This window comes from Boleophthalmus pectinirostris, unplaced genomic scaffold (assembly GCF_026225935.1).
Source record: "Boleophthalmus pectinirostris isolate CB_2022bp ecotype Guang Dong unplaced genomic scaffold, ASM2622593v1 HiC_scaffold_9, whole genome shotgun sequence".
Lineage (NCBI taxonomy): Eukaryota > Metazoa > Chordata > Actinopteri > Gobiiformes > Gobiidae > Boleophthalmus > Boleophthalmus pectinirostris.
Genome location: NW_026571541.1, coordinates 33,444,610 through 33,472,601, shown reverse-complemented (window position 1 = coordinate 33,472,601; position 27,992 = coordinate 33,444,610). Strand labels below are relative to the sequence as shown.

At 40.6% G+C, this 27,992-nt stretch overlaps 2 protein-coding genes across 2 annotated transcripts in view; both read right to left on the bottom strand.

The window, feature by feature from the left end:
- LOC110172745 (unconventional myosin-XVIIIa-like) overlaps positions 1-474 on the bottom strand; it is a 297,696-nt gene extending 297,222 nt beyond the window's left edge. Inside the window, 1 exon segment of the mRNA XM_055166713.1 lies at positions 4-474. Within this exon segment, the coding sequence (XP_055022688.1) occupies positions 4-420 (417 nt within the window). The 5' untranslated portion in view covers positions 421-474.
- Positions 436-27,924, bottom strand: LOC129412619 (unconventional myosin-XVIIIa-like). The gene is made up of 6 exons (XM_055166712.1): positions 27,839-27,924; positions 14,500-14,976; positions 12,004-12,178; positions 11,541-11,965; positions 2,423-2,506; positions 436-480 (listed from the first exon to the last, which is right to left on the bottom strand). The coding sequence occupies exons 2-6, from the start codon at positions 14,914-14,916 to the stop codon at positions 436-438; spliced, it is 1,146 nt and encodes a 381-aa protein (XP_055022687.1). The 5' UTR covers positions 14,917-14,976; positions 27,839-27,924.
- Positions 27,925-27,992: the final 68 nt, after the last annotated feature.

Below are 27,992 nucleotides of genomic sequence, written 5' to 3'. Positions count from 1 at the left end.
CACCTGTCCTACCTGTGAAGAGTTCTGTTTGGCCAACGATCCAAAATGAGCCACTCGATCCCTGACGGAGCCTCTGTGCGAATCCTGCGAGGACTCCCCCTTCAGGTCGTCCGTGGAACTGGCCCCGCTCAGCTGCCCGTCCAACACCACGCTGCTCCTGTTACTCCGGTTACTCAGCCCGTCCGACTCGATATCCGTCAGCGTCAGCTCGCTCCCGCTGACCACTTTGATGGGGATGGGGTTGGAGATCTCGAGTTTGTTTTTGGACTCTCGTTTCGCTTCGCGTTTGAGGTTGAAGAAGCCGCGGCGCATGCTCATCTCCTCGAGGCTCCGCAGTTCCGCCGCGGACATACGCTCATTCTTCTTCTTCTCCTTCCTCACGCTGTCCCGCTCCTTGTCCTTTTTCATGAGGTTAAACATGGCGGACGGTGGACGCTAGGGGGCGATGTGGAGAGGGTAAAGCAGACAGGGACCGAACCCCTACGGAAGAAGAAGAGACAAACAGAAAATATAAAAATCTGAANCACATACCCCCAACCTCTGTCTCAAAAGTGTATTTTCAGCCGCTGGGGACATTCTAACTGCAGCAGAACTGCACTTACTGCAGATAATGTGGACAAGTTGGTTTTTCTGGTCAAAAAAATATGAAGACTGAGTAAAACTTCATGCTAGAACTGTTAGTGCTGTGGTTTACTTTTTGAAAAGTTTTGTTTACAGTTTACAAGGAATTTATTTTTTCTCATATTTCATACATTTGTTGCTTTTTTGAGAATATTTTATTTTACTTATTAGTATTACCAAGCAGCACTTTGCATTTATTTTATTTTCCCATTTGTATAATTTTAAAACAAATTGCATTGCATTTTGTTCCCATACTGCACCGAAAATGAACCGAAACGTGACCTCAAAACCGAGGTACGTACCGAACCGTGATTTTTGTACCGTTACACCCCTAATGGATAATGTTCACATTTTAATAAAACATTTTTCTATTCACAATGACATGATGTGACACCAGTGTGAACTCTAAAACACACACAGGGTTTGCTCACGCTCACATTTTTACACAGCGCTTTTCCACCTTCAAGACACTTAAGTGACTAAATGAGCGAGTGTCACTTTCATTACTTGAGTGACATGTTTTGTTTTGTGGGGGTGGGACGAGATACAATTTACACAACACGAGACATGAGATTGAAGATGAGATTTTGACATTATTAGGCTATAATAAACAGTGTTGAGAGTAATGTGTTTTAACAGTAACAAATTACTGTAATGCATTTTTGTTGTAATTGCAATGCATTACAGGGAAAATTGTCATATTTTACTCGGTACAAATGTCAGTAACACGCATTAAAATGCTTTTTTAACCTGGACTGAAGTGGTGGGTTTTTCTTCATACAAATTTGCTAAAATCGCCGTGATAGCAGCAGCGGTGAAACACCAGACACGTGCCCGCGTAGACCGTCAGGTAACCGCGAGTGAAAGGACTGGTGCAGAGCTCCACACTTTTTAGACCTGGTTTAGACCTGGGTCAGTTCTGGTTTAGTCCTGGTTCAGTTTTGGTTTAGTCCTGGTTTTGTCCTGGTTCAGTCCTAGTTCAGCACTGGTGTAGTCCTGGTTTAGTCCAGGTTTAGACCTGGTTTAATTCTGGTTTAGTCCTGGTTTAGACCTGGTTTATTCCTGGTTCAGTTCCGGTTCAGTTCTGGTTCAGTTCTGGTTTAGTCCTGATTTAGTCTGGGGTCAGCGCTGGTTCAGTTTTGGTTTAGTCCTGGTTTAGACCTGGTTTAATCCTGGTTCAGCTCTGGTTCAGCTCTGGTTTAGTCCTGGTTTAGACCTGGTTTAGTCCTGGTTTAGTCCTGGTTCAGTCCTGGTTCAGTTCTGGTTTAGTCCTGGTTTAGACCTGGTTTAGTCCTGGTTCAGTCCTGGTTCAGCTCTGGTTTAGTCTTGGTTCAGTGCTAGGTCAACTCTGGTTTAGTCCTTGTTTAGTCCTGTTTTAGACCTGGTTTAGTCCTGGTTCAGACCCAGTTTAGACCTGGTTTAGACCTGTTTTTTTCCTGGTTTAGACCTGGTTTAGTCCTGGTTCAGCTCTGGTTCAATCCTGGCTCAGTCCATTTTACGGCACAAAAGTTCAGCATCTTGGCACAGTTATTTTGGTGAGAGTAACTTAAAGTACTGCAATAGTCGTGTAATACCTTACATTTTAAATACAGTAATATTGTAATGTAACTAATTACTTACTTACACATTACAGTTTTGAAGTAACTTGCCCAACACTGATAATAAATACTTCGTACATTTCAGATCTCAGTTTTAGCCTGAACCTTTTTGATTGACTTGACTGAATATTTGTACTGTGACTGTAGAAGTGTGGTCTCGGTGATGATTGGCGGCCATGTCGGGTGAGTGTCCGTGCCTTTACCTCCACTTCGCTGGGCTCCCACGTGTCCTGCACAGACTTGACCCGGGTGATGTGAGGGATGCTCCGGTGCAGCAGAGAACACGCCTGACACACGAGCACGCCCACCGGGAGAGACGCCCACTCCGGCTCTGTCAGGAAAGAAAGAGACGAGACAGAGAGAGAGCGGGTTAAGAGGGTGGAGGAGGAGTTTAAGAGGAGAAGAGACAAAGAGAGAGCAGAAAGACAAGAAAGTAAATAAAGAGAGGGGGTGGAAGAAGAGAGAGGAGAGAAGGTTAGGGAGGAGAGAGATAAAATGATACAGAGAAAGAAAGAGAAAAAGAGAGACGAGAGAGAGAGAAGGAGAGACAAAGAGAGAGACAGAAAGAAAGAGAGACGAGAGGTTAGGGAGGGAGGAGAGGACAGAAAAAGAGAGAGAAAGAGAGAGAAAATGAGAGAGAGGAGAGACAACGAGAGACAGAAAGAAAGAGAGAAGGGGGAGGGAGAAGAAAGAGAGAGGAGAGAAGGAGAGAGGGGGCGGGTGGAGAGGAGAGAAGGAGAGAAAAAGCAGGAGAGGGAGAGAGAGGAGGTTAGGGAGGGGGAAGGAGGGAAAGAGAGAGAGAGATGAGAGACAAAGAGAGAGACAGAAAGAAAGAGGGGGGAAAAAAGAGAAGAAAGGAGGGTCAGGTAGGGAGGGAGAGAGAGAGAGAGAGAGAAAGAAAGAAATAGGGAGGCAGAAGGAGAAGAAAGTAAATATAGAAAGGGAGAGGAAGAAGAGAGAGAAGAGTGAAGGAAAGAAAAAGCAGGAGAGGGAGAGAGAGGAGATTAGGGAGGAGGGTAATGAGAGAAAATAAGAGGGGGGGCAAAGAAAGAAGGAAGTGAACATAGAGAGGGGGAGGAAGAAGAAAGAGGAGAGAAGGAAAGAAAAAAGCAGGAGAGGGAGAGAGAAGAGGTTAGGGAGGGAAAGGAAAGAGAGACAGAAAGAAAGAGGAGCGACAAAGAGAGAGGGAGATAGAAAGAAAGAAAAAAGATGGGGACAGAAAGAGAAGAAAGTGAATATAGAGAGGGGGAGGAAGAAGAGAGAGGAAAAAAGGAAAGATAAAGCAGGAGGGAGAAAAGAGAGCCAAAGGGAGAAGGAGAGACAAAGAAAGAGCCAGAAAAAAAAAAAAGAGAGGGGACAGAAAGATCAGAAAGTGAATACAGAAAGGAGGAGAAAGAAGAAAGAGAGAGGAGAGGAGGAGAGAGGTAGAGAAGAGAAAGAAAGGACAGAGGTGATACAAGGGGCGGAGGAGGCGAGGGCAGAGGAAGGAAGTGAGAGTGGTGCGGTTGATAGAAGTGGCTGGTTACAAATTCTTGTCACGTACTCTGAAAACAGCAACAAATTCTGTCTTCTTTTTTGGTAAATTGCTTTCTATCGGCGTTAAGAATCATGAGTGAGGTCAAAGAGGTCAGATAAAGCGTTATGAGCTTCTGCTTTTGACACTGTTTGCATAGGAAGTCCTATAAGTTACACCTCTAAACTCAAGACTCTCACGTCTCACACATCTGACTGGGCCACATGACACGGCAAAAACAGCTCCAAAAACAACCGACTCAACCTCGTTACAATCACAAACATGAAACACTTTGTCACACTCTGAATAACCCTTCATTTTGAGCTCCATGTTTGTTTCGTGAGTGGTTTAGAGGTCAGTATGAAAGCGCAATCAATCCAAATTGTATCAAATCACAATTACTGCCGTCGGGTTTTACAATGTGTCTGTTTTGTAATCAGTGAGTGTGTATACATGCACATCACTATCCCGGTTATTAGACATATCCCAGTTTTTTTTTTTAATTCCCAGACACTCATATCCCTGTGTACATGATCAAATGGAGTATCCTGTTTTCTTGACGTAATCTTACAAATGCGCAAGTGCAAAATTTAACTTAATTTATATGAATAAACCAGGAAAAATACAAACCACGAAGCTCGGGAGGTTTAACCAGCGCTATGGAGCTATGAGATATCCCACAATCCACTGCACACATCAAACCCAACAGATTCTTCATTAAAATCTTCTGCATGCAGATTAGCAGTGTTGGGGAGTAACAGATTACATGTATCGGCGTTACGTAATCAGAGTACAAATTATGAGGAACTGTATTCAGTTACTGTTTCAGTGAGTGGTAATTGGATTACAGTTACTTTGTTGAAATGAAATGAATGAATGAAACTGTTTTTTTACATTTTGGGCTATATCCCCCCTTTTTTTCTGTAATTTCATTCATTGCCAGACACTAAACCAGGGTCTAAACCAGGTCTAAACTAGGTCTAAACTAGGTCTAAACCAGGACTAAAACCAGGTGTAAACTAGGACTAAACCAGGACTAAACCAAGACTACACCAGGACTACACCAGGACTACGCCAGGACTACACCAGGACTACGCCAGGACTACGCCAGGACTACACCAGGACTACACCAGGACTACACCAGGACTACGCCAGGACTACGCCAGGACTACACCAGACTACAACAGGACTACAACAGACTACAACAGGACTACAACAGGACTACGCCAGGACTACGCCAGGACTAAACTAGAATTAAACCAGGTCTACGCAAGGACTAAACTAGAATTAAACCAGGACTAAACAGAGACTAAACTGGGGCTAAACCAGGACTACACCAGAACTAAACCTGGATTAAGACGGACTAAATAGTCTAAACCGGGGCTAAACCAGGACTACGCTCGGACTACACCAGGACTACACCAGGACTACACCAGAACTACACCAGGACTACACCAGAACTACACCAGGACTACACCAGGACTACCAGGACTACACCAGGACTAAACTAGAATTAAACCAGGACTAAACAGACACTAAACTGGGGCTAAACCAGGAATACACCTGGACTAAACCTGCACTAAAACCTGGACTAAACCTGGACTAAAGCAAGACTAAACTGGTGCTAAACCAGAACTACACCAGGACTACACCAGGACTAAACTAGAATTAAACCAGGACTAAACAGAGACTAAACTGGGGCTAAACCTGGACTAAAGCAAGACTAAACCAGCGCTAAACTAGGACTACACCAGGACTAAACTAGACTTAAACCAGGACTAAACAGAGACTAAACTGGGGCTAAACCTGGACTAAAGCAAGACTAAACCAGCCCTAAACCAGGACTACACCAGGACTAAACTAGCATTAAACCGGGACTAAACCAGGACTACACTGGGACTAAACTGGGGCTAAACCAGAAATACACCAGAACTAAACCTGGACTAAACCTAAATTAAACCTGAACTAAACCTGAACTAAAACGGGACAAAAGTAGAAGTACACCAGGACTAAACCAGGATTAAACCAGGACTAAACCAGGACTAAATCTGGAATAAAGCAAGACTAAACCAGGAATACATCAAGACTAACCCTGAACTAAAAAGGGCTTAAAACCAGACTAAAGCAGATCTAAAGCAGGACTAAACCAAGTCTAAACCGGCACTAAACCAGAACATAAATGTCAGTCTTAGAATAATAAACCCCCGTGTCCTGGAGCTTTAACGTTTGAGAGATCACAGACATATGACGCGGACTCAGAAAAACCTTTGTCCTGGACCTATTCAAACCCAGACACAGGCAGAACATGCAAACTCCACACAGAAAGGCTTGGGCAGGAGTCATGTTCTTCCCGTTAAATCCAGGGACAAAGTGAGTTTCCAGTAAACGTCCGGGACACAAAGGCTCAAAGTGAAAGAGAGAAAAGAGCCGTTTTAACCCGAGTCACGAGGTCAAAGAACAGAAGCCAGTTCAACAACAGAGCAGACAGGACCGCCATCTGTCCACAAGAACCAGGACTAAACCAGGACTAAACCAGGTCTAAACCAGGGCTAAACCAGGGCTAAACCAGGACTAAAACAGGGCTAAAACCAGGGCTAAAACAGGACTAAATCAGGGCTGAACCAGGACTAAACCAGGACTAAACCAGGACTAAACCAGGACTAAACCAGGGCTAAACCAGGACTAAACCAGGGCTAAAACAGGGCTAAAACAGGACTAAATCAGGGCTAAACCAAGACTAAACCAGGGCTAAAACAGGGCTAAAACAGGACTAAACCAGGGCTAAACCAAAACTAAACCAGGACTAAACCAGGGCTAAAACAGGACTAAACCAGGACTAAACCAGGGCTAAAACAGGACTAAACCAGAACTAAACCAGGACTAAACCAGGGCTAAAACAGGACTAAAACAGGGCTAAAACAGGACTAAACCAGGGCTAAAACAGGGCTAAAATAGGACTAAACCAGGACTAAAACAGGACTAAATCAGGGCTGAACCAGGACTAAACCAGGACTAAACCAGGGCTGAACCAGGACTAAACCAGGGCTGAACCAGGACTAAACCAGGACTAAACCAGGACTGAACCAGGGCTGAACCAGGGCTGAACCAGGACTAAATCAGGACTAATCCAGGACTGAACCAGGGCTGAACCAAGACTAAACCAGGGCTGAACCAGGACTGAACCAGGACTAAACCAGGGTTGAACCAAGACTAAACCAGGACTAAACCAGGTCTAAACCAGGACTAAACCAGGATTAAACAAGGACTAAACGAGGACTAATCCATGGCTAAACTAGTTCTAAATCAGGAATAAAACCAGGAATAAACTAGGGCTGAACCAGGACTGAACCAGGACTAAACCAGGGCAGACAGGACCACCATCTATCCACAAGAATCCAGACGAAAACAGGACTAAACCAGGTCTAAATGAGGTCTAAACTAGGTCTAAACCAGGGCTGAACCAGGATTAAACCAGGTTTAAACCAGGGCTGAACAAGGACTGAATCGGGAGTAAACTAGGACTAAACCAGGCCTAAATCAGGGCAGACAGTACTGCCATCTGTCCACAAGAACCCAAACTAAACCAGGACTAAACCAGGTCTAAAACAGTTCTAAACTAGGTCTAAACCAGGGCTGAACCAGGGCTGAACAAGGTCTAAACCAGGACTAAACTAGGACCAAACCAGGGCTCAACCAGGATTAAACCAGAACTAAACCAGGACTACAATGGAAATAAAACAGGACTAAAGAAGGACTAGAATGGCACTAAGGCAAAACTAAACCTGGACTCGACCAGGTTTAATCTAGAACTAAACCAGGACTGAAGCAGGACTAAACATAATTTCTAATAATTAATTTGTTTGCAGAGTCAACATATGTAAAATTGTAAACTAAACCAGGTCTAAACCAGCACTATGTAAAATTGTAAACTAAACCAGGTCTAAACCAGCACTAAACCAGGACTAAACCAGGACTAAACCAGGACAAGTTTTAGTTATAATTTTCACAAACATTTTCAGCTTTTAATGTCGGTCCATTTATGTTCAAATACCAAAACGTTTTAGTTGCAAGTTGTAACTTAAATATTTCAGGGAATATTTCAAGTGTCTACATTTTGCAGGTTCATAAAAAAAAATAAAAAAAATTGAAAATGTGTTTAGCTCAAAGCCAGTAACTCAACCCTTTGCCCCGAGTCAATATTATGTAAGAGGACAAAGCAGATCCCAACACCCCTGCAGTCCAAGTTCACTCGTTTTCAATGACAAATATTATGAAACAGTCTATTTATAACTGCACGGATTCAGACATTGATTCACCGTGGTCACGTGGACTCGCGTTAGTGGTTAACAGAAAAGTCAATACGTGGTTAAAAAAGCTCTCAAAACTACTCTGTCTCGCTTCCTTTTCCTTGAATCCTTCGTTTTTCAGCTGTAGCGTCCCAAAAAAAAAAAGAAAACCACGGAAGGAAGGAGTAAACCCGAGCGAGGCTTCAGACATCAGATAAAAGAATCAAACTTTATTGGTCTCAGTGTGGGGTTTATATCCTCTCTCCTCGCTTTGTCTCCTCTGGGCGGGACTTCTTCACCCGTTTCCTGCAGAACTGAGGAGAGGAATCAAGGAGAAGGAGGCGAGGAAGGAGAAATGAGACGCGGCCTGATCAAACTGCCCTCACGAGACTACACCTGCAAAGAGAACTCATGCCAAACTATTTATACAGAAGAAATAATACTGTATATACGTAAAGTCAGATTTAACTTGTTTAATCTGATTTTTTACATGTAAATACAAAAAAAAAAAAACCTTCAGCTAACTCACTTCGTTTTCCTTCCTGCTCTTGTCTCATAAAAAAACTATCTTTATTGTTACATAAGTGCTTTATAACGGTGCAGTGCAGATGTTATTTCTTTTAGTTCAGTTTTTGTAGAAGCAGTAAAGAGTGAAAATTGAAAAAAGTGAAAAGAAATCAAATATATTATTCAATAAATTAAATATATTCATTTTATCCCAATTACAGGTTTTGTTGTATGAAGAACCAGGGCTAAAACAGGACTGAACCAGGACTAAACCAGGACTAAACCAGGATTAACCTGGACTAAACCTGGACTAAACCTGGACTAAATCTGGACTAAACTAGAGGACTAAACCAGAGGACTAAACCAGAGGACTAAACCAGAGGACTAAACCAGGACGGAACCAGGACTAAACCTGAGGACTAAACAGAGACTAAACCAGGACTAAACTAGGATTAAACCAGGGCTAAACCAGGACTAAACTAGGACTAAATCAGGGCTAAACCAGGACTAAACCAGAGGACTAAACAAGAGGACTAAAAGAGACCAAACAAGAATAAACCAAGATTAAACCTGGACTAAATCAGGACTAAACCAGGGGACCTAACCAGAGGACTAAACAGAGACTAAACGGTGACTAAGAGGAGACTAAACCAGAGACTAAACAGGGTTAAACCAGAGGACTAAACCAGGACTAAACCAGGACTAAATCTGGGCTAAATCAGCACTAAACCAGGGCTAAACCAGAGGACTAAACAAGAGGACTAAAAGAGACAAAACCAAGACTAAACCCTGAACTAAATCAGGACTAAACCAGGACTAAAACAGGGAACCTAACCAGAGGACTAAACAGAGACTAAAGGACTAAACAGACTAAACCAGGACTAAATCAGGACTAAACCAGGGCAACAAGTGAAGGAAATGCTGAGGATGGAATAAAAACTAAAGAAAATACTAAAGAAGAATGGATCGGCTAAAACAATTTATAGAGAATAAAATAGTTGTTTTTGCAATGATAGTGATAATTAATGACATTTATAAATCTAGCACAACAATATTTATTAATAAACGTTTATACAGGTCAAATACTTGGCAAGTTCCAGCTCTTACCTTTCCAAAAAGCAGAACTAGAATGGAAACACAAAATAATTGGAATAAATTGGAACCTGAATCGTGAAATTTATCTATGAATTATGTAAAAATCTTGTCTTGTCTTGTTCCATCCGTATTAATCACACATTTTTTAAAATACTTTTGAAAATATCAGGCTCACGTACAATGTTATCATATGACCTTTAACCCTCATCTGAGAGTAAAACGTGCTCACAATCTAGGACCTGAAAACCGCAAATACAAAGACTCGGGACTCTGGGATTCACTCTCGTTTTGTTGCATAACTTAAAAATGCGTCACGGGTTTATCCAGTGAAGAATACCACAAAACTTCAAACGACTCCACACGAATACTTGCACGAAACCATTACAAATATGATCAGGCTCTCAAGTATTTTTGTCACGAATCCAAACAGAAACTCATTCTGCTCTCGGAAACCAGCAAATAATGACAGAATAAAGACACGGCTCAGAGCTAAATGCATCTTTTGTGGGCCACATGTTTCAACGCAGATATACAATTTGCAAAAGAGCAGGACTAAACGAGATCGAAATGGACACCGATATCCGATATTTGGCCTACTGTTGTTGCCAATAACCCATAATCTCCAAAATTTCGATATTTAGCTTTCAAAATCCATAGCGAGGTCAAATTAACTTTCCACTTCTGTAAAAATCAAAACACAAATGTATTTATCTGGCATATAAAATAGTTTGTTATATGTTTGTGTAAAGGTACAGCCAAATAACTCTCTTCTATTTCCATTGTCACTCACTAGTCTGTTCAAAATCGTCAAAAAATCAATCAATAAAGGCCGATACCGATACTGAAACCAATATGTCACCCCAAAAAAATTTTAAACCTAGGGATAAAGCCAGCATAAACCAAGACTAAAACAGGTCTAAAGCAAATGAATCCGTGTATCGTTCGTTTATTTGTTTTTCAAAATAAAACGAAAAATAAAAAAATGAAAATATTTGTCTCCAAAAAGTGGAAAACGATAATGATTAGATTTTTCAGTTTTCGATTTTGTGTTTAAATGAACAACAGAATAAATTGTTTTCCCGTTTTTGTGACTTAAACTGCAACGCTGGACTTTTGCGCTAAATACGGACTGAACCAAGACTGAACCAGGACAAAAACAGGACTAAAGCAGGTCTAAACCAAGACTGAACCAGGACCAAACCAGGACTGAGTGTCGGGACGGGCCCAGAGGTGCACCTTCATACATTGTCGGGTGATCAGGACTGAGGCCGAGGCCAGACCAGGACCAGACCGGGACCAGACTGGGACAGAGACTGGGACTGGAACTATGACTGGGACCAGACCTGGTTTAGTCCCGGGTTCAGTCCCGGTTCAGTCCTGGTTTAGACCTGATTCAGTTCTGTTTTAGCCCAAGGATCAGTCCTGGTTCTGTCCTTGGATCAGTCCTGGTTCAGTCCTGGTTCAGTCCTGGTTCAGACCTGGTTCAGACCTGGTTGAGTCCTGGTTCAGTCCGGCATCGCATCTTTCCATTACTCAAGTAAACACAAAATCGAAATCTGAAAAAACGAATCATTATCCGTTTTTAATTTTTGTTATGGGGATAAATAACGAAGAAAATAGTAAATTTTTCGTTTTCTTATTTTTGGTTTTATTTTGAAAACCGAATGAACGAATGATACACGGATTCATTGCAGAAAGCTCTTTACAAACTCAACAAAGTTATGCAAATCAACTTATCCATCCACCAAACAACTAAAAAGCCAAGAAAATAAATGTTACGCTTGATTTTATAGACAAAATATTCCACAAACAAAGAAATCATCATGAAATTTTGCATTCGCCAACCTTCTCTTTATAAAAACACCCGAAAATCACATCGTATCAACATTTTAGCGTAAAAAAATACTGTAATTTACTCACCTGTCTTTCGTCTCTCCGTAGCCCTTCCGTATTCCTTAACCAGCATCGGCTCAGCTCGCTCAGCTCCAGAATCGGCTGCACTTTGAGCCTGACGGTATCTCCACTTTGCCGAATCATCTCCACGATCTCATCCCTGCTTTTATTCTCCACGTTTCTCCCGTTGATCTCCACGAGCCTGTCTCCGGGAACCAAACCCAACGCCAGATCCTTGGTGCCCGCTCCAGGTTCGGCGAAATGGACCACCCTCCGGTACACGCCTCCGTCCGGACTACGATCCAACATGGTCGTCCTGCGCAGCGAAAATCCAAAATCTCCGGTATTGCGTCGTTGCAGCTCCAGCTCTCGCGTTTGGGGCGCGTTGGGGGCGATGACGGGGGGCAGCTGGAGGTGGGCGGGGAAGGTTTTGGGCACGAGCTCGGGGATGCAGGCGCGTTTGGCCGGCGGGGCGGACGCGGGGCGGAGGGCGGGTCTGGAGGCGGGGTTCCGGGCGGTTGTTTGAGGCTGTGTTTGCGAAGCATGTTGAAGACTTTGTTCTCCACCTGAGGGGAGGGAGCGGCGGAGTTTGGGCCCGACGGGGTGGAGCCTTCGGATGGGCTCTCCTCTTTGCTCCGCTGGGAGAAAGAAAAGCGCTTCATCATCTGAGGAGAGGAAAACAAAAACAGCGATGACAGGGTTTACTCTTTCATTACAGCGAAATCAGCCAAATGGTATCTGGGCTCAGTCAAGCAGAAGTAAACAACAAGGCCAAAAATTCAAGTTAATGCATCTGATATAAAAATGTATTGAACAGATACATATGTACTCTAGTTTATGAAACTGTTTACCTTTTTGGTTCTAAAGTTACATATGTTTTAAACAGACCATGTACGAAACATGGAACAAAAAATTATTTCCCAAATTTCAAAGACCTGAAAATCATGTAAATAAATTGATATATTTCATCATATCTTGTGTTATTCGATCTTTGAACTGTGAATGATGAAGGTACATGATTTTTCAAAAAAAAAAAATTATTTAAAATGATAAAAATTAGTTTGGAAGGACTGACATATTTTATAGAAATAGTTTCCTTTCATTTTGAAGTAATATTAAAGTATTCAGAAGAAAAAAGTTGACAAATTATGTAAAATCCTGCACCTTCTACTTGTTTGCACAATTTTCCCTCTGTTACTTTTCCCTCCGTTACCATGACCTTTCTTAATAAAAAATCTCATGACTCAAAAAGTAAGAGGTTTTTCAACCTAATCTTGTACCATATGGTAGAAAACTTTATGAAGCAAATATTCAAACCAGTTTGTTAAGGATATGTAAGTGAGAACCAAGAGTTATCACTGTTTGGATTTATTGCCCAAAAAGTGCTGCATATTTCATTCCCTCCGTTACCGACATGAGTTTTAAAATTTTTTGTCAACAACTTGAAAGAATATCACAGGTTTAACTTGACCCTGTTGGAGTGTTAACTCTTTCCTACATTCTGATACTTTACTTATTTCAATAGTCCCTCTAGTTTCTGAATAAGAGACATTTGAATGTAAAAAATCTGCCCCTTTTTCCTCCGTTACCGCTTGACCGGACCCATCTGTGCTTTTGGACGATACTCAATCTTAACTGGTAGGGGTGTAACTAGGAGTGGGCGATATTGCGATATTTTAAATATATCAAGATATTTTTTAAACTCGATATGGATTCTGACATATGGTATGATGTATATCGATATAATGCTTATATTCAATTCTGATTTTTGCCGATTTCGCTTGGTTTGCCTTCTCTTCTTGCCTTCTTTTGCCTCCGTGCGCCCCCACCTCCCTGATTTTGCTGCTTGTGTCTCATTCACTCCTCACTACCACCGTGAACACCGAAAGTTGGTGCCAGTGAAAAGTTTCAAGCACCACGAACCTTTTCCACCATTTACAGACAAGACCATCAGCAGCACATCCTCACAGAGAAAACACACATATTCCACTGAGTCGTGTCCTTTAGTCTGAAAGAAGCTGAACCACATTAGCGACACAAGGAGCATGATGTTTATGCAAATGAGTCATGTGGTTTTAAGTTTTCATTTCTGTAAAACATAAACACATGTGCGCAAAACTGCATTAAACACATTATAATCTCAAATGGGCTGATGTGGCTCTAAAGTCGTTATGCTTTAAATGTTGTAAAGAATATTTATGCAGAAGATTTTAATCAATAATCTGCTGCAGTGTAACTTGTACAACAGTGTTTGGAAACATTGGGTTTGATCTGCAGTGGATTGTGGGAAACCTCAGCGCTCCTTACACTTTTGAGGAACATGTGTGCTAAAATAAGGAACCTCATGAACTTCCTCTGCTGAAGGAGCTCAAGGTTATTGTACGGTTAATGCAAAGATGAGCATGGGTTGAGTTGTTTTATTTCTGACTGAAAAGAAGGAAATATGTATTATTTATTTTATTTTACAGTTAAATTATTATTTATGTGATCAAGGATTTTTTCGTAACTTTAAATGTGGCAGAAGCACTTTGTTCCTACATGAACTGCTGCCACTTCTACCACTTCAGTAACAAAATGTGGAATTTGGCATATTTGTTTTTTGCTGTAGTTTTGGGGGTTATTTTTCCTGGACAGATCGAGATATATATCGTATATAGAGATATAATAAAATATATCCAGATATATTTTTTGCTCCGTATCGCCTAGCCCTTGGTGTAATGATATCCAAGTCTCACAATACGATATCCTCACGGTACGATATTATATCCTAATGCTCTGAGGTCAGACGGTTTCCACGAAGTGAAACCGACTGATGAATCGGGCTATTTAATTCTGAGCATTAAACAGTGAATCATCTAACCAGATTGACAGATTTCAATAAGGTTAAATCACAAATTTTACATATATTTACATCATTACTGGATTTAACTTGACAAAATCCGTAAAGTTCAATTAGAAATTATTGAAAATCATCATTCAAACTCACCTGTCCTACCTGTGAAGAGTTCTGTTTGGCCAACGATCCAAAATGAGCCACTCGATCCCTGACGGAGCCTCTGTGCGAATCCTGCGAGGACTCCCCCTTCAGGTCGTCCGTGGAACTGGCCCCGCTCAGCTGCCCGTCCAACACCACGCTGCTCCTGTTACTCCGGTTACTCAGCCCGTCCGACTCGATATCCGTCAGCGTCAGCTCGCTCCCGCTGACCACTTTGATGGGGATGGGGTTGGAGATCTCGAGTTTGTTTTTGGACTCTCGTTTCGCTTCGCGTTTGAGGTTGAAGAAGCCGCGGCGCATGCTCATCTCCTCGAGGCTCCGCAGTTCCGCCGCGGACATACGCTCATTCTTCTTCTTCTCCTTCCTCACGCTGTCCCGCTCCTTGTCCTTTTTCATGAGGTTAAACATGGCGGACGGTGGACGCTAGGGGGCGATGTGGAGAGGGTAAAGCAGACAGGGACCGAACCCCTATGGAAGAAGAAGAGACAAACAGAAAATATTAAAAATCTGAAAAACTTTATTAGAAGTAAGGACGTAACAATAACCAAAATACACCAATTCGTAACAAAGTAATTCAAAGTGCATATCATTAGCTACATTCAGTTACACAGTGCAGGGCTTAATGCTCAATCCGTTAACAAAATATCATGATTACATTCAGACTGCAGGGCTTAATGCTCAATTCTGATTTTTTTGTGAAATCCGATGTTTTTGCGAGGTCGTTCACGTTTCCAATTAAATGTGACTTGTATGTGATCTCCAGTGTGAACTTTAAACGGCCCAAAAGTGTCCCACATGTGCACTGGAGACATAACGACGTCAACCGCAGCGAGTGTGCTCTGTGTTTATGGAAGTTGTCCAAACATGGAGGCGAGCACTGAGCACCTGGAGATTTTAAAGTTCCTCTCGTACCGGAGCCAGAATGTGAACAACTTATTTGTTTTAAGAAGATTGAGAAGAGAAGGACGAGGTTTTTGGTCGTGGTGTTTTGTGGGACAGCAGCAGCAACGTCCGTTGAAAGGAACGTGTGGATGTGGAGACGGAGCCAAGAGTGGTGAGTGGTGATGTGCTTCACTTCAGTGACACGGAGTTCATTAACAATTTTCGTATGACGAGAAGAACGTTTGTGTACATTTGTCGCTTTTTGATCATGTGTAGGTCGAATGAATGCACTTTGGCCGTTCAGGCTGAAGTCAAATGTCAAAAGATCAGATATGTATCGGTTTTAGGAGCACATATCCAAGTGACCTGGGTCGCATTTGAAAAAATGGGATCTGTGTCGTTCAGACTGTCATTAAAAGATCAGATACAGGTCACACAGGGGCCAAAAAAATCGGATTTGGAAACTGATTCAGGCTGCAGTCTGAACGCAGCCATAAAGTCTCATGGGCCACCACAATACATCGTTTTTAAGATTTTAGAATTGTTTGTTTTTAAAGCCTAAGTACATCTCGGATCTCATCCCCGCGCACGCTCTGAGGTCTGAGGTCCAGTTCCAGCTCTTGGTGCCGAAGACAAGACTTAAAACCAGGGGGGACAAGACCTTCTCTGCGGTCAGCCCTAAGGTCTGGAACGCTCTGCCCCCCCACGTCCGAACAGCCCCCACTGTGGAGAGTTTTAAGTCTCGTCTTAAGACCCACTTTTATTCTTTGGTTTTTAACACCACGAGAGTTGTGTGCTCCTCTGTGTCTTTTTTTATTTATTTTTTAATGTATTTTTATTGGTGTTATTTATTTATTTATTGCTATTCTATGATTTTGCTCTAATTTTATTTTACTAATTTTGTTCTATTATTTAAAGACTAGTATGCTTATTTTAGTAGTTTATTTTATCATTTTATTATTATGTATTGGTGCAGCACTTTGGAAACTGTTAGTTTGTGAAATCTAATATAGAAATAAAGTGGATTGGATCGAATCACAAGTTTCTTTGCTTAAATTCATCGTTATGGCGCAGCAACAGCTAAAGAAACAGAGAGAACTACACATACCATGATCCTTTGCTCTGTTTTAGTTCAATCTACTTGATGAAACAACTGCTCTATTCACGCTTACGTTATAAAACCAGAAGACGTTTGGAAATTATGCGACTTCCTTTGGGCTCTGTTGGTGATAGTAAGTCTGAGAAATCTGGGAAAAACTGAGAAAATAGCCTGGTTTTCTTCATCCAGATGTCATTTTATTCTTTCTTTTTTCCTTTTATAAACTGCCTATTAATATGTGTATTATAAATTTGTCTAACTTAATAAAATTGTAGTGTTTCAATATGTTCGGCAGATCAACGGTTATAACCAGCTGCCTGTAAGTGACATCGAAGACGCGATTAAAGTCACATCCCCATGGAAAGTTTTGGCAAGTTGTGAAGTTGCTGCCGAATTCACGGTTTTATCGCATGCCCAGTGTCGGTAACTACATCGGACGTCGTCAATAGAGCCTGAATAGAGTCTATTAAGCATTTTACATACATTAATTATTTGGATCGTGACAGAAAAGTAGCATATTCACACATTTGTCAGCCTCCACGAATAAATGTCGCAATAAATATCATACCGTGAGATGCGTATCAGGAAAATATCATATCGAGAGATTTGGATATCGTTACATCCCTAATTAGAAGCATGAAACTGTGGAGAAAATACCGTAATTGCAATAAGACAGCACAGCATTCAATCAAACTTAATCGCATCAGCTGGGGTCTTTTAATGGAGAAGTCTACGCCAATTTTACACCAATTAAAATAATTTCCCTTGTGGATCAATAAAGTTTGTCTAAGTCTAATCCTCTGTCAGTGAAAGCTTAAGGTTTGGAGCAGAGTTCAGACTTTGGAGGAAGAAATTTGACTATTTTCTGGGTTAAATTGCAGTTATTAAAAGTAAATTTTCATCATCTGAGGAGAGGAAAACAAAAAAAAAACTATAAGAGATAAATATTTGAAAAGCATTAAAACGCAACGTAGTATTTCTTATTTCAGCTTGGACAGAGGAAGGAATGGAGATATCCCCATACTTAAAGCTGCACTGTGTAACTTTCTCATGGAGGGTCGGTCACCTTCCTGGAATGTTCCATTGTATGACTTTAAACTGCTCTATTTTACATTTATTAGGAGCAAAGTTCAGACTTTGGAGGAAGAAACTTGACTATTTTTTGGGGTTAAACTGCAGTTATTAAAAGTAAAAGTTTCATGTTCAGGAAATTTAAGACATTTTAAAGCAATATCAGGAAGGGGAGGTGGTTATTTATTTATTTTTTTGCAATGACGTTAGATGAAGTCAACATTCAGTTAAAATTATCTGCTAGAGTTATGCATAAAGTATAAATACACAACACTTTTATAGCACTTTTCATGACACTCAAAGCCGCTTCACACAGATCAAGACAGACACAAACACAAATGAAAGAAACAGGTCGACGGGAGATGCAGCTATTTAAAGGTAGTTTTGAACAGATGAGTTTTTAGGAGTTCTTTGAAGATAATGAGTGTGGATGAGTCTCTGAGGTGTTTGAGCAGGGAGTTCCAGAGGGCGGGGGGATCAGCTGAGAAGACCCTGTAATGTCCAAACATTTGTGAAGCCACAGACTGACACTTTGCACACCTTGCACCACCTTTTAAAATGCCTCAAAAGTGAAATAAATCCACGGAGAGCGATCCAAGTGCAGATAAAAATTCTTCACTGAGTATTCATGTATAGTTGAGGATAGGGGTGGGCGATATATCGATATTTTAAATATATCGAGATAGTTTTTAAACTCGATATGAATTCTGACATATCGTATATATCGATATAATGCTTATATTCAATTCTGATTTCGCCGCTTCGCTTGTTTACCATCTCTCTCGTCGCCTCCACGCGCCCCGCCTCCCTTATTTTGTTCGCTCGCGTCTCCTTCACTCCTCTGAACGCCGAAAGTTGGTGCCAGTGAAAAGCTTCAAGCACCACGAACCTTTTCCACCATTTACAGACAAAACCATCAGCAGCACATCCTCATATTCCACCGAGTCGCGTCCTTTAGCCGGAAAAAAGGTCACTGCATTGAGATATGTATCATATCGTGGCCTATGTACCGAGGTATGTATCGTATCGTGGCCTATGTATCGAGGTATGTATCGTATCGTATCGTGGCCTATGTATCGAGGTATGTATCGTATCGTAGCCCATGTATCAAGATATGTATCGTATCGTGGCCTATGTATCGAGGTATGTATCGTATCGTAGCCAATGTTTCGAGATATGTATCATATCGTGGCCTATGTACCGAGGTATGTATCGTATCGTGGCCTATGTATCGAGATATGTATCATGGCCGATGTACCGAGGTATGTATCGTGGCCTATGTATCGAGGTATGTACCGTATCGGCAAATTCTTAATGATACCCAGCCCTAGACAGGAGGTCAAAAAACTGTACAATACAAAAAATAAACAACACTTGGGTAAACTTATGATTATCATGTTAACCATAAAGAATTACCAAAATTACCAAAAATCATGCATTTAAAGTAAATATTCATGATGTAACGATATCCAATTCTCTCGATACGATATTTTCATGATATGCATATCATAGTACTATATTTATTGGGATATTTTATGTAAGCTAACAAAATTGTGAATATGCTACTTTTCTGTCATCATAATCCAAACAATTAATATGTAAACACGCTTAATAACCGTTATTTCAACATGTAGATTGGACTGAAACAGCGCAAAGGATCATGGTCTATGTAGTTAGGTCTGTTTTTGAGCCTTGTGAACTTGTGATTCGATGTATTGTGATGGTCCACGATATTTTTGAGAAACTTTTGACAATACGATATCACGAAATTTCAGTTATTGTTACATTCCTAGTAAATATTAAATCAAACAAAATAGGAACAATTATCTCAGTAATGAAAATATTACAAAAACTGAACAAAAAGTGGGTTTAACAGTCCAACAGCAGATATTTTTCTACAATTGCGATTAAACTACACCCAAACGTGAAGAATAAACACATGGTTCTTCGACTGCTTCTTATCCCGCGCCTATTATAACGTCCTATAGTGATACAATAATGTCTTCCAGGACTCCATCTGTAGGCCATAAAGTGGGTCAAAATATTTCCATTTTATTTATGTAACAGATTCAACGGTGGAAAAATCCTCACCGCCCATCATAAAGACAGTTATTCTACTATCACTAAGAATCAGCCTCCATACTGAGAGACACACAGGCTAACCACTCTGCCACGAGAACACAGGGAGAACACGCAAACTCCACACAGAGCGATCAGGAGTATGGATTTTGAAACTAAAGCTTTAAAAAGGTGCGTTGTGTAAGTTTTCTGTTGCTTTTCTTTGCGGAGATGTTGTTGCTTTGTCTGGAATGTTTCACAGTATGGCATTAAACCTTTCTAACTTCATGGAGAGCAAACCGGACCAAGTTACAGGTCAGATCTGTGGAGAGGCGACCCCGCTCACAGTCAGAATACCTGTTTTTCTAGGTATTTTTGAGCAATAAAAACACTTGTAATTGAATAAATGTAAAGTAGAGCTGTTTAAGGTCATACTGTGGAACATTCCAGATAGAGCAATGGCATCTCCATGGAGACAAGCAGGTAACGGACCCTCCACCCGAAAAGTTACACAGTGCATCTTTAAGTATCTGCCAACCAACACCACTGAGAGACTGAGGTGGTGTCCACACGTTTTTTAGTCGAAACAGTGAAGTTGTTATTCGTTTTTTGGACAATAGAGAAATCTGAGAACATCGGCGTTGTTATGTGGTGTGGACAAGCAAACCGCAACTTTTGGAAAACGATGACGTCGCGACCCCGTCATCGCCACGTGACCAGAAGAAGGACTTTATGCACACGCGCTCATTGTAGTATTGTGTGTCCAGAGGCTCTGGCTGTGTCCTGTTTACAGCGCCACATACAGGTTTTCACTCAGCGCTCTGTTGTCGTGTGGACATGATTACTGATCCGACACATGGGTGGATGCATTTTTTTTTTTTCAACCCGCAAAAAAAACTAAAAACATATATATTTATTTATTTAGGAGCATTGTCGTGTGGACGTAGCCTGAAAATGGCATTTACATCCTTCAAGATGCACTATGAAACTTTTCGATTTGTGGTCCATCACCCGCTTGTTTCTATGGATATGTCATTCCTTTGCTTCGAATGTTCCACAGTGTGACATTAAACAGCTCTACCTTACTTTTATTCAATTACAGGTGGTTTTATAGCTCAAAAATACCCAGAAAAACAGGCATTCTGACTGAAGACATGAAGATAGAAAGGTTTAATCCAGGGTTCCCACTCTTTTTCACTGACAAAATTTCAAAACTTTTCCATGACTTTTTCACGACATGTGTAGAATTGATCAGACTTTTAGAGCTAAATATGAAATGTTAATCCTTTCCACTCACCTTATGGTTTGGGATTATAGTTTTTAAACATTAAAAATCCTGTCAGTGCATTTATTTTCGTCTCTTTTAAACAAATAATCATAATGGCCTCATGAGAACTTAACAGAACGCTGTAGTTGCGTGAAAGAGATACTAAAATTCCACGACTTTTCCAAAACTTTCACTGAATTTACAAATTTACAAATGACTTTTCCAGGATTTCCGTGACCGTGGGAACCCTTTTAATACCGCACTGCGAAACATTCTAGACAAAGCACCGACATCTCCACGTCGAAAAGCGTTTGACGGACGCTCCGCCAGAAAAGTTACACAATTCAACTTTAAAAACAAAAACTAAAATAAGCCCAAACTGCTCCAATTGTGTTATGTAACTGTTATTTACCTCTCGAGTAACTGCAGAACAACTTTGAATAAATAAAAGCTGAAACATTATGAGACTTTCTGGCCAACTAAATCCAGTAAATCGACTTTGTATATATTGTATTTCTTTATAATCAGGAGTCTAACCCACAACTTCTTTACAGAGAGGAGGAGACGGGCTGAAAACTCTGCATGTTCTCCCCGTGTTCCACTCGAGAGCGCGATCGGGAGTCTAACCCACAACCTCCGCACGCTGTCATTTACATTGTGGGCATAGCAGCCTTTTGTTATGTAAGCGTTCACAAAGCATTCTGGGTACATCCTCTGCATTCTTCACCCTTCACCTTCCTACTTCCATGAATCCGACTTCTGAACGTTCAGCCAAAACAACAAAGCGAATATCTGATAAAACGCACACTCCAAACTCAATTTCGACACTAAAGAAAAGACTCGAGACTTAAAACTGATTCCGATACCACAATAATAACAAATAACACTCACTTTTTAGACAATAGAAGGTGATTTTCAGCATAAAATGAGTGCCTAATTTTTAATATTCTAGGATATACTGCAAATTTCTCTGATCTGGCCAAGATTTTAAAACTAAAATCAGGTTATTCATCTTGTTTTCAGATTTGTTATCTACTTAGTAGTTCTGAGACTCCTTAATTCTAGTTTAGAGGTTGTTTATTTTAAGATAACTTGCTGCATGGACAGATAATTTCACAACTTTTAAGACATTTTCTGATAGATTTATGATTGATAATACAAACTCGAACTCAAATTCGATAGTAAAGAAGAGACACGAGACTTAAAACCAATTCCGATACCACAATAATAACAAATAACACTCACTTTTTAGACAACAGAAGGTGATTTTCTACATAAAATGAGTGCCTAATTTTTAATATTCGAGGTTGCACTGCAAATTTCTCTGATTTGGCCAAGATTTTAAAACTTATATCAGGTTATTCATCTTGTTTTCAGATTTTTTTATCTACTTATTAGTTCTGAGACTCCTTAATTCTAGTCTAGAGGTTGTTTATTTTAAGATAACTTGCTGCATGGACAGATAATTTTACAACTTTTAAGACATTTTCTGATAGATTTACGAATTGATAATATAAACTCAAACTCAATTTCGATAGTAAAGAAGAGACACGAGACTTAAAACCAATTCCGATACCACAATAATAACAAATAACACTCACTTTTTAGACAACAGAAGGTGATTTTCTACATAAAATGAGTGCCTAATTTTTAATATTCTAGGTATACTGCAAATTTCTCTGATTTGGCCAAGATTTTAAAACTTATATCAGGTTATTCATCTTGTTTTCAGATTTTTTATCTACTTATTAGTTCTGAGACTCCTTAATTCTAGTCTAGAGGTTGTTTATTTTAAGATAACTTGCTGCATGGACAGATAATTTCACAACTTTTAAGTCATTTTCTGATAGATTTATGTTTGATAATATAAACTCAAACTCAATTTTGATACTAAAGAAGAGACTCGAAACTCAATGCTGATTCAGATACCACGATAATAATAACATACAGTTCAAGATCATTCTAAAGCTATTCTGGAACATTTTTAGTATCGATACCTGCTCAAACGAGTACCTAGTTTCGATACTAGTTTTAATATTCTAGGTCACACTGCAAATTTCTCTGATTTGGCCAAGATTTTAAAACTTATATCAGGTTATTCATCTTGTTTTCAGATTTGTTATCTACTTATTAGTTCTGAGACTCCTTAATTCTAGTCTAGAGGTTGTTTATTTTAAGATAACTTGCTGCATGGACAGATAATTTCACAACTTTTAAGACATTTTCTGATAGATTTATGATTGATAATATAAACTCAAACTCAAATTCGATAGTAAAGAAGAGACACGAGACTTAAAACCAATTCCGATACCACAATAATAACAAATAACACTCACTTTTTAGATTAGATTTAGGTGATTTTCTACATAAAATGAGTGCCTAATTTTTTTAATATTCGAGGTTGCACTGCAAATTTCTCTGATTTGGCCAAGATTTTAAAACTTATATCAGGTTATTCATCTTGTTTTCAGATTTATTATCTACTTAGTAGTTCTGAGACTCCTTAATTCTAGTCTAGAGGTTGTTTATTTTAAGATAACTTGTCAAGTAAAATGATTTTGCTGCATGGACAGATAATTTTACAACTTTTGAGTCATTTTCAGATTGAGTATATATGATCAAACATAAATCTAACTACTATACTGATTCCGATCCTCTTCATTTAGACAATAGAATGTGATTTTCAACATTAAATCGTAGAACTTTCTTTTCTCTTTCTCTTTTTTGTCATATAGATTGTTAGTTGATTTAAAAAAAAAAAAAAAAAAAAGCCCGGTAAAAATGTGTAATATTTTATGTTTTGTTTTTTGTTTTTTTTACACAAAATGAGGTGGAAACATGTTATTAACATTAACACCGTCCATAATCACGTACAGAACATAAATCATATTATACAACAGATGTGCCCAGGACTGAACCAGGACTGAACCAGGACTGAACCAGGACTGAACCAGGACTAAAACTGCACTGAACCGGGACTGAACCGGGACTGACCCGGGACTGACCCGGGACTGACCCGGGACTGACCCGGGACTAAAACAGGACTAAAACAGGACTAAAACAGCACTGAACCAGGACTGACCCGGGACTGACCCTCGACTGAACCGGGACTGAACCAGGACTGAACCAGGACTGAACCAGGACTAAACTGCACTGAACCGGGACTGAACCGGACTGAACCGGGACTGAAACCGGGACTGACCCGGGACTGAACCGGGACTGAACCGGGACTGAACCGGGACTGAAAAGACTGAAACGGGACTGAAACGGGACTGAAACGGGACTAAAACAGGACTAAACAGGACTAAAACAGCACTGAACCGGGACTGACCCGGGACTGACCCGGGACTGACCCGGGACTGAACCGGGACTGACCCGGGACTGAACCGGGACTGAACCGGGACTGAACCGGGACTGAACCGGGACTGAACCAGGACGAAAACAAGACCAAAACAAGACTAAAACAGAACTGAACCAGGACTAAACCAGGAGTAAAACAGGACTTAACCAGGACTAAACCAGGACTAAACCAGAACTGCCTTATTTGACACCGGCCTCTTGCTATTTTTGCTACTAGGAATGGGGCAAGATCTCATACCGCAAGATCTCGCAAGACAAACTTGCCACAAGATCGTGCACAGATAAGACAAATTATTTCATGAGATTTTTTCCCCCTGAGTTTACCTTCAGCTTGGACAAAAAAATAGTTAAGAACTGATGAGTTTATACAATTTGAGAAGCTGTAGTTCCAAAAAGCAGTACTGCAATGACCTCTAAAGTAAAATAAATAAAAAACTGTGAAGCCAAAATGATGAAATGGATTGCAGTACTTATTTATTACAAATTATAAACAAATCTTGTCTTGTCTCGTTCTCATGGACCCAATCTCGCTGTGTGTCTCGTCTCATGAAAATTGTGTCTAAATCTGTTATTATTATTTATATTTTTACTCTTTGTTATTCTATTATATTGTGATGTGTGAGCTACAGTGTCCAAGTAATTTCCTTTGTGGATCAATAAAGTTCGTTTAAGTCTGTCCAGAAAGAAAAATTTATTATTTCCAAAAAGCAGCGTTATTTTCTATCCTAATCTTCATCATAAAGACAGTGGAATGTTTCACAGTGTGGCATTAAACCTTTCTATCTTCATGGAGACTAAACCAGACCAAGTTACAGGTCAGATCTGTGGAGAGGCGACTCCGCTCACAGTCAAAATGTTGTTTTTCTAGATATTTTTGAGCAATAAAAACACCTCCAATTGTCCAAAAAGAAAAATTTTATTATTTCCAAAAATATGGAGGATTATTTTGTGGTAATTTTCAGAATCAAAGGCAAAGAGACAAATACAGAGAGCATGTTTCTCATTATGTTTTGAGTGACACAGTCTGGGCTCTGCGGGGGGCTCGGTCCGGACCTACAATAACAGACTGACCCTGTGGAACCACTGCGGCGTCTGGCTGTTTATAATGAGAAATGCCTTTAACCAGGAGCCATCCCAGAGCTCAAAACAGGACAGCAGCTGCTAAAAAGTACAATTATCTGCGTGACTTTTATAAGAAAGTCCTAATATTACTTTACAAACTTGACTCTTGAGAGCTTTAAGTCGTGTTATAATGTTGTTACCTCCTCAAAAACAGACCTGGAGTTTGTGTTTTGTGTCATTAATGTTTGAGTAGCTCTTTATTATTAGTCTGTCTAGATCTCTAAAGCTCTGAATGCTCTTTTCCACTTTGTGATGTCATGTTGTGGTAGTTTTAAAGGGTACGTCCACACACGACAACACTCCTGGATTCGTCTATAGGGCGCGCAGTCCTTTTTTGATGGGGTTAGAGGCTTAAAGGTTGTATGGAGGATTTTTTTTTTTTTTTTTTCATTTCAAATTGTCAATGAAAGTTTAAAATACCGTTTCAAAGACATTGCAGCCTTGTAATTATGATGGCCAAAAAAAAAAAAAAAGAATGAAAATCTATCAACTGTGGAATTAGCAAGGCCTGATAAACATCAGCCAATAGATAACGAGGCTCCCTCATTTTCTATTGGCTGTTAGGTTGTCAATTAAACTCTCTATGTTTCTAGTGTAACTGACTCGCTGGCGCGCAGGGATTACATGGTTTATGCAGCGGTTCTTAGAGGCTTTTTTAAACTGTCGCTTCCTCGCAGTTCGCACAAAGTTTGTTGCGATGGCCGACGAGAATCCACGACCAGTTAATCACAAAAAAAAGTCAGTTTTTGAGGTCACTGAAAGAAGAAGAGAAGGGGAAAAGGAGCAAAGCCAAACTGAGGTGATTCTTGGAGATTCCTTCCAGCGATGGCACGAATGAAGCAGACGAAGTGTCTAAAAACTGACGCGTCGCTCGCTAAATTACTTCTAGACAGGTCACTTCAACAGTAATTCTTAACAGTCACCGGCTGTAAACAAACGTGATTTCTAGAGTAAGGAGGCGGGAGGAGGTGTTTCTAGGTGTTTCTAAAGGACTGTCGGTGTATTTCTTTTCCCTTAAAAATCCTCTATACAACCTTTAAAGAGCGCCGGAAAATACGGTAATTGCAAAAATCGAAACTATCTTTGGTAGTCTGGTTTAAAGCCTTGAAATGACTTGAAGCTCAAAGCAAACGACTTGGACTTGGACTTATGGACCAGTGACTCGAGACTCGACTTGGGACTTGACTCGGACTTGAGCTCAAAGTCCGGAGACTCGCAAAACAACGACCTCTGATAAAACGCGCACCAAATGACAATGAATGAAATAAGATACTCTGATAAACCTAACACACTTTCCGAGTTTAACCTGAAGGCAACACTCTGACAATATTAGATCACTTCATCTACGGTATTAGTGTACAGTAAATCTGATAATATCTTGTGGTCTGAGATGATTAAAGCGCCTATATTTACACAAAATTGACTCTTGTGAACTTTGAGCCGTGTTTGAATGTCGTTACCTCGTCAAAAAACAGACCTGGAGTTGTGTTTTGTTTCATTCCAAAGCTCAAAACGCTGTCTCAAAATGCTTTTCAGTGCAGACAGTTATCCAAATTGTGTGTGAATGAACCAAAACACAAGTCCAAGTGCGTTTTTTTACCAGGAAACAACATGATAACACATTAGAAAATAGTGCAATACGAGCCCTTTAAGCAATCAGATAAAGAAAAAGTTGTCATTTTAACACAGTTTTGATAGTTTTCCAGTAACCACCAGATGTTTCGTGTCAACAATGCCCAACAATCTCCTGCACACGAGCCCGGGGAGGTGACACTGATCCCGGGCTGTCAAAACTTGCAGGGCTCGCTCTCCTCCTCTTCCACAGTCACCAGTCAGTTTTGCCCATTCTTTCACACAGTTGTTTCGTGTCAACAATGCCCAACAATCTCCTGCACACGAGCCCGGGGAGGTGACACTGATCCCGGGCTGTCAAAACTTGCAGGGCTCGCTCTCCTCCTCTTCCACAGCTCGGTCCATTTTCCAGCCCGAAACAATAGAAATCCCGGGTAAACAAAGCGATCCGTGCACGGCATTGCTTTCACATTCCCCGCAAACTCCACGGACATAAAGGAAAAAGCGTGACAAGGCTAAAAAAGCAAGGGTTTTAGCTTAGCCGCCGATGCTACATACCCAGTAACCAGCATGGAACAAGGTGGAAATATCAGCTAAACAGGCAATTTATGGTTAAAAGCAACAAATTGGTTAATAAAGCTGGATTTAAAAGTATCTAATAGGATTTACGCAAACTTTTAGAGGGGTAATCCAGCATGCAAGCTAGCTTAATTGGCTGGAGTCAATTCTTTGCCCTCATTTTTTTTTTTTTTTTTTTTTGGTTATAAGCAAATCCTGAGTACATTGGAAAACGCGTGGAGCAGGAATGGCTCGTCCAGCGCAAAGTCTGGCGTCCAAACGAGACGAAAGCGGCTGAAATACGGCGTTAATGTGCGTGTTAAAAGGTAATGGATACTCACTGTTCAGCGCACGATTGGAGCACCGCTGGTCCTGGTGGTTATGGGTGCAGCCTCGGGAACAGCAGCCGCAGACGAGCTGCTCACAGGCGGCAGAGGAACAAAGCGGAGCCGCGGGCACGCTGCGCCCTCTGCCGGACACTACGGGGAAGTGCAA